General features: G+C 51.9%; 1 protein-coding gene across 1 annotated transcript; it reads left to right on the plus strand.

The window, feature by feature from the left end:
- The first annotated feature begins 4,007 nt into the window (after positions 1 to 4,007).
- Positions 4,008 to 6,045, plus strand: GHRH (growth hormone releasing hormone). Its single transcript, XM_016219315.2, has 3 exons — positions 4,008 to 4,087; positions 4,396 to 4,500; positions 5,922 to 6,045. The coding sequence occupies exons 1-3, from the start codon at positions 4,008 to 4,010 to the stop codon at positions 6,043 to 6,045; spliced, it is 309 nt and encodes a 102-aa protein (XP_016074801.2).
- The last annotated feature ends 450 nt before the right edge of the window (positions 6,046 to 6,495 follow it).

Here is a 6,495-nt window from a genome sequence, read left to right on the forward strand (position 1 = left end):
GCTAAAAATGGTCCTTTGGTTGACTTGTGAGTAATTGATTCTCTGACGCTGACAACACTTAGGGAAATGAAGGTATAAATGATGGCAGTGCCTGCGGCCACCAAAGCAAACGCCGAGCCTGAGGTCCGTGGAGCTGGAGCAGCGCCTCATCGCAGGGGGAGCCGCGCCGCCTGGCAGGTGAGAGGGTGGTCTAGGCGCTGGGCTGGATGGGGCAGCATCGTTGACCTGCCCCCCACTCAGAAACGCCGCGCCAGAGAGGCCCACCGCCATCCTTTTTGCCCGTGGACCGGTGAGTACACTCAGGCCCCACGGGAGGGGCTCTGGGACACGATTTTGATGGGTGGCGCCATACTGAGGTTGCCTGGGGTGTGTGGCCCCTCGACCTGTGGAGTGGCAGGCAGGCACCCTCCAGGCGTCTGCCGGGGGCGGGAGGTCTCCGCGCCCTTCGGGTGTGTGCAGGCAGGCTTCGGGGGCAAGACGGGGCTGGCGAGGCTCTCCTGCCCACGGCTCATCCTGCCATGGATGGGAAAGGAGCCAAGTGGCTGTGCGAATCAATACCGCGCATCGATCGCTCAGAACCGATTCAACATAATTGCCTGGAAATGGATCACATGGCGCTTTCTTGCTCAATTGCAGCTGCACCCATTCCTCCAGGCTTCAGACACAATTACCTTGCCCTTGGCGCGCTCCGTTACCCCCACGCTTGTTTCCTGACCCCTGCATTAATGGTCTTAGAGTACTTGTCTTTCATCACAAGCCACCTCAAACCCTTTCTGGAAGGAGGTGGGGTGCTGCTCTTTTGAGTGACAATTCTAGACAATTCCTCATTAAAAACTTAGATCTCCTAAGACTTGAAACACTATTGGTGAAAGTTTATAAACTGGACCAGGGTCCTTAAATTACAAAGCAGAGTATTAAGAAAAGTAAAAGATTTTTCTCCTTAGGTTTCAAAAGTGGCCTTGCTAGTATGGGCACTTGAGACTTGAGCTTTGTCATTAGCTGAAGGCACATCTGCAGGATTCTTGTGGCATGAAGGCTGGCGAAAGGGGCCACCTGATGTAGGTCAAGTGCCCATTTACCCTGAATCCGGACGACCTCACATATATCTAATCCCAGAATTAGTTTGTAAGCAGTGTGGAAAGCTAACTGATCCTCATAATGACAGATAATAAACCCTAAAACGCTTCAGAGCGATCAAGGAGTTGTCAAGAATGTTGTTGGATTCTTGTTACGCTAAAATCAGTGAATCCTAGCTCCTTAGACCAGGCATGTGGAATGTGTCTGTCAACAGCTATTTTATCCTTGGTGATGAAACCTCTGTTCTACTCTTAGCATCAGCTGGATAATTCTTACTGTTTCCCATCTCTGTCCAATGGGATTTCCCAGCCTCATGGATTGGGTTCTCACAGCCCAAAGGTTGCCGTGGTGTCTTCACCCTTCCCTGAGGCACTTGGTTTATGGCAGATGCTGTGCTTCATGGTTGACCAGCCTCCATAGTTGCTCATTCTGAATGAGCAAGGGGTTGCTGTATTTACTATGACTTGCCCCCCAAAGCCTGCCCTCTTACCAGGTTATTTTCAACTCTAAACCATTGAATGTGCGCGGGGACAGGCCAACCAAGCAGGTGTTCCTGTTTGTCCCCCTTTTTTCTTCCCCCAGAGACCCAGTGACAAAGAGCAAAAGCTTTCCGTTTCCTCAGCCCTGTTTCCCACGTGCAGGTGATGAATTCTGAAGCGCCCCATGAATGGGGAGCGCCGTGAATAGGGTATTGTATCTGGGAGGCTGCCCAGCGGAGCAGGAGGAAGTCGGGTGGCCTGGGAACTGCGAGGCCCATTCTGAAGTGCACACTCCGAAACTAATTTGACAGAGGACCATGGAAAAAGGCCCTCTCCTCTCTGGGCTCATTTCCTCGGCTATAAAATGAAGCTCGTGATACCTGCCCCCGAGGGCAAGGGTGAGGGTGGGCTGTGCGGGCCAGGAGGGCACAGGGGCTGGGAATCACTCTGGAAAGGGGGCAGGAGGTAGGGAGGCCAAGGGAGGGCTTAGGCCAAGAGCAGGGGTTTTGGGTTCGTTCTGGAGGGAGTGGGAAGCCAAGGTTCTGAGCAAGTGGGTGGGGTGATTAGGGGCCTAGATGTGCTCAGGTCTTTAAAAGATCAACAGCAAAGAAGAGAAGAATGCCCAGGCTGAAGCTGGGAAATGGAAAAGGCAGTGGTTATGTTAGGGGCCCTCTTTGCCTCTAAAGAGCTCCCTGCTTAGGAAACTCTGGCAGGGGATGGGGTCAGGAAAGGGAGAGCCACAGGCGACAGGTATGATGAGGACAGAAGACTGCAGATCTTTGGTTAGTTAGATGCAAAACACATCTAAAGGCCTCGTGGTATGGGTGGAGCTCTGGGTGGCATGGCAGGTGGATGTCAAAGGGGCAGCCCCCGGGGCAGATGCCTGGTTCTCACCTTTTCTCTAGCCCAGTCCTTACCAGAAGCTTAACAAGTATTTGCAGGATACTTGCAAGGGAACTTGGACTTGACACAATGAGCAAAACTTCCTAACAAGAACTGCCTGGAAATAGGACAGACTGGCTTAGAGGTAGTGAGCTCCCTGTCCTTCACCGAGTGTCTGAGCAGGAACTGGAGGATTGTCTGGGGGTGGGGCCGAGGGAGGGTGCACATCAGGGAGGGGCTGACGACGGAGGCCTGGATGGCAGCTCCCCCATGCTGTAGAAGTGTGGGGGTCCCGCGGCATCGAGCTGCCCCATGTGTGCTCCCTTGGGTCTCAAGGCATCCCTGGGCCAAGTTTGGGAGAAGAGGAGTGAAGCCCTTAGAGGGCAAGTGAACCCAGGAAAGGCAGGTGGGCTCTGCAAGTGCTGATCTGCAGCAGGACCAGGGAGGAAATGGAGCAGTGTGGGGTGATCAGGGGAAAGGAGGGGGTCTTGCCCTCTCTGGGGCTGATAAGGCTTCAGGATGGGTCTGTATCCCCATGGAGTGGGTATCCTGCTGAGGGGGGGGTGCCATGGAAGATGGGACAACCCAGTCCCTTGGTGGCTGAGTCACACAGGGCAGGTCTGGCTGACAGCAGAGGCACCTCCCCAGCAGAAAAAGAAGAGGGTTCTTTCCCTGCTGGCTGTTCTTCCTCTAATTGCAGGGTACAGTGTCAGCAGGCCCCAATTAGGGGTAATTACGTGATCTATGAGATAATTCTACCATATGAGCTCCCCAGGCGCCCTGTTCTCTTCCAGGACTCAAGCTCTTTGGTGAAATCTAAGCATCTGGAGCAGGACTTATAGACTTCCCTTCCCTCCAACTCCACACAAAACCAAACCTGCTCATCCTACTCTGACTCCCCGAGCAAGTCTAATATTACATCATCACAGCAAAAGTCTGTGGCAAATTCCCCATATGCCTCAAATGCTTACAAGGACCCTATGCAGTAGACAGAGTTATCGACTCCATTTTATGGATAGGGAAACTGAGGCCCAGAAAGGAGAAGTCACTTACCCTGGGACTCACAGCTAGTGATGGCAGAGCCTGAATATGGACTCAGGTTTGACTGACTCAGAGCCTGAGTTGTTAGCCCCGCTCAGTGCTGTCAGTGCCTCACAGGGGTGGGGGTGACTGAGGAGAGACTGAAGGAAGGTGCTAACTCCTCCCCTATCCCTTGCTGAGGCCTGAATTCCATGTATACGGTCTTACAGGAAGGGGCAGTTTCGCCATTATCTTTGATTTTCTGTTCAGCCCTATGAGGTCAGCAGGGTAGCGTTATCATGCCCATTTTACAGATGGAGAAAATGAGGTCAGAACTCAGGCCTGGCAGAGGCAGAGCTTGAACCCAAGTCTGTCTGACTTCCAGAGTCTGGGTTCTTCTTCCTACCCCACACTTCCGAAGGACAAGCACCAAGGCTTAACAGAGCCAAGTCTAGGCCTGGGCCCAGCCAGCAAAGGGCACCCCTGTGACTATGGCTACATCTGACCTCCCCTCCTGCCATTTTCCAGGCGCCACCACCAGGGTGAAGGATGCTGCTCTGGGTGTTCTTCCTCATGGTCCTAACCCTCAGCAGCAGCTGCCGCTGCTCCTCGCCCTCCCCGACCCTCAGGTAAGCAGTCCTGCCAACAGGGCTGGATTTCTGCCACCCCCAAAACCATCGTTGCTGGAGGAAGGGTGTTTAAAGAATGCAAAATCCAGCCACCAGCTGGCCCCAGCCAACTCCTCAGGCAGCCCGCAGTGCCCATCTCTGGGAGGGGGCCAGGCTCTGAGCTCCAGAGAGGTCCAGCCCAGGCTCCAACGCTCTCTGGGGATGCACTGGGCAAAGGGCAACCCAAGGACCTTACCGGGCCCTGGTGAGTGCAGCCACCTTGTCCCTCCCATCAAACCACCCTTTGACCTCTGACTCCTCCCACCTAGGATGCCACGGTATGCAGATGCCATCTTCACCAACAGCTACCGGAAGGTGCTGGGCCAGCTGTCTGCCCGCAAGCTGCTCCAGGACATCGTGAGCAGGCAGCAGGCGTAAGCAGAAGTTCTAGGAATTTCTTTCCGCACTGCAAATGCATCAGAGTTTGGAGGGACTGGGTTTGGCCTCTTCCTGTGCACAGCGTCTGTCATTTCTGGGCCGGCCATAGCAGAAGAACCCCAGTGTCAAATCTCAGCTCACCTCTAGCTATTAAACGATCCGTAAACACCTATTACGCGCTTCTCCCTTTGCTGGGCCCCAACAGTAACAACACAGGGCAGTTACCAGTTGATTGTGACTCTGCACCAGAAACAAAGGCACTGTGTTGGGATATTTACATGCACTTGGCACAGTGCTGGGCACAGTAAGCCCTTGGTAGTGTTAGCCGTCATTCCTTTGTTATGTGCTCTTTCTAACAGTCCTATAAAGCAGGACTCTTACCCCCATTGCCCAGAGCCATTAATAGCTTCTAAAGGACACACACCAGAGTGGCAGAGCTGGGACCCAAGCAGCCTACCCCCACAGTGCCTGTACATTTTTCAGTTCTCATTTTGAAAAAATTTCAAACTTACAGAGATGTTGCATCAATGGTACAAAGGACTTTCACATACACTTCCCCGTATTCAACATTTCCTAACATTTTTATCATATTTGTTAAACATGCACATGCAAACCCATATACACATTTATTATTTATTATTATTATTGTTATTATTATTTTGCTGAACTATTTGAGAGTAAATTGCAGTCATCATGACCTTCACCCTTAAATACTACTGCGGCGTCTCCTAATATCCAATGAAAGGACATTTCTTACATAATTGCAGTATAATTATCACTTAGAATCCCTATTCAGATTTCAGCACTTGTCCCAAAATGTCCTTTATAACAATTATTTCCTTTCCTGACTCAGGATCCAGTCCAGGATCCCGGATTGCATTTAGTTGTCGTGTCTCTTTAGTTTCTTTTCATCAGGAGCAGTTCCTCAGTCTTCTACGCCATTGACGTTTTTGTTTGGTAAAGGCCGGTTGTTGGTAGAATGTCCCTCCTGTTGGATCTGCCTGATGCTTCCTCATGGTTAGAGTCGGGTTATGCAGCAGAAGTGCCGCTGGGTCCTCCTCCGGGCTCTGTCACAGGAGGCACACAGGGCCAAGTCGTCCCATTAGTGGTGACAATAATTTTGATCACTTAGTTGACATGGTGTCTGCCGGGTTTCTCCTCTGTAAAGTTAATATTTTCCCCTTCGTAATTAATAAGTAACCTGTGGGGAGATATTTTGCAAATGTCTTTCAAAGCGTATACTGCCTTCCCAAATGTTGCTGAATCTAACTCATTAGTGTGGAAGCCTCCGTACCAGATATCAGAATAGGCACAGGGGCACACCCTGCTCTGCCCACTTTGCCCTGGCCTTTCCCAGGCCTCTCCACGTCCTACCCAAAGAGCAACCTCGGCTGTTTCTCTTTTCCTAATCAAATAGAGAGAGAAACCAGGAGCAAGGAGCAAAGGCACGGCTTGGGCGTCAGGTGGACGGCATGTGGGAAGACCAAAAGCAGATGGCACTGGAGAGCATCCTGGTGGCCCTGCTGCAGAAGCACAGGTAGGAATGCAAGCACATGTGTGTATATGTATATTGAGGGAGCTCAGAGGCTTCCTTCCCCAAAAGTCAGTAAGAAAAGGAAAGAATCTCCTCTCCAAAGGCATGGGGCTCTGCCAAGCCCTCCTGACACACGTCAGGAACTGGAAGAAGGGGGGAAAGTGTGTGAGAGCGACTGGATCTTATCCACTGCTGTATCTCCATATGTAGCAAGAGGCCAGGCTCAGTATCTGTGTCCAAAAATGTTGCTGACTCAGTCGTTCTGGGATAGGACCCAGGAACCCTGAATTTTAACAAGTGTCCCAGAGGGTTCTGTTGGCCATAATCTGAGAGGCGTGCCCTGGGTCCCTTGCCAAGTTCACAAAACGATGAAGCCAAAGGAAGACCAGCCCCTCCTAACACCCTCAGGTAGGCTAGTGTGTGCAGCACTCATGCGAGAGAGAAACGGGCATGACAG

The sequence above is a fragment of the Miniopterus natalensis genome, chromosome 7 (assembly GCF_054644295.1).
Source record: "Miniopterus natalensis isolate mMinNat1 chromosome 7, mMinNat1.hap1, whole genome shotgun sequence".
Classification (NCBI taxonomy): domain Eukaryota; kingdom Metazoa; phylum Chordata; class Mammalia; order Chiroptera; family Miniopteridae; genus Miniopterus; species Miniopterus natalensis.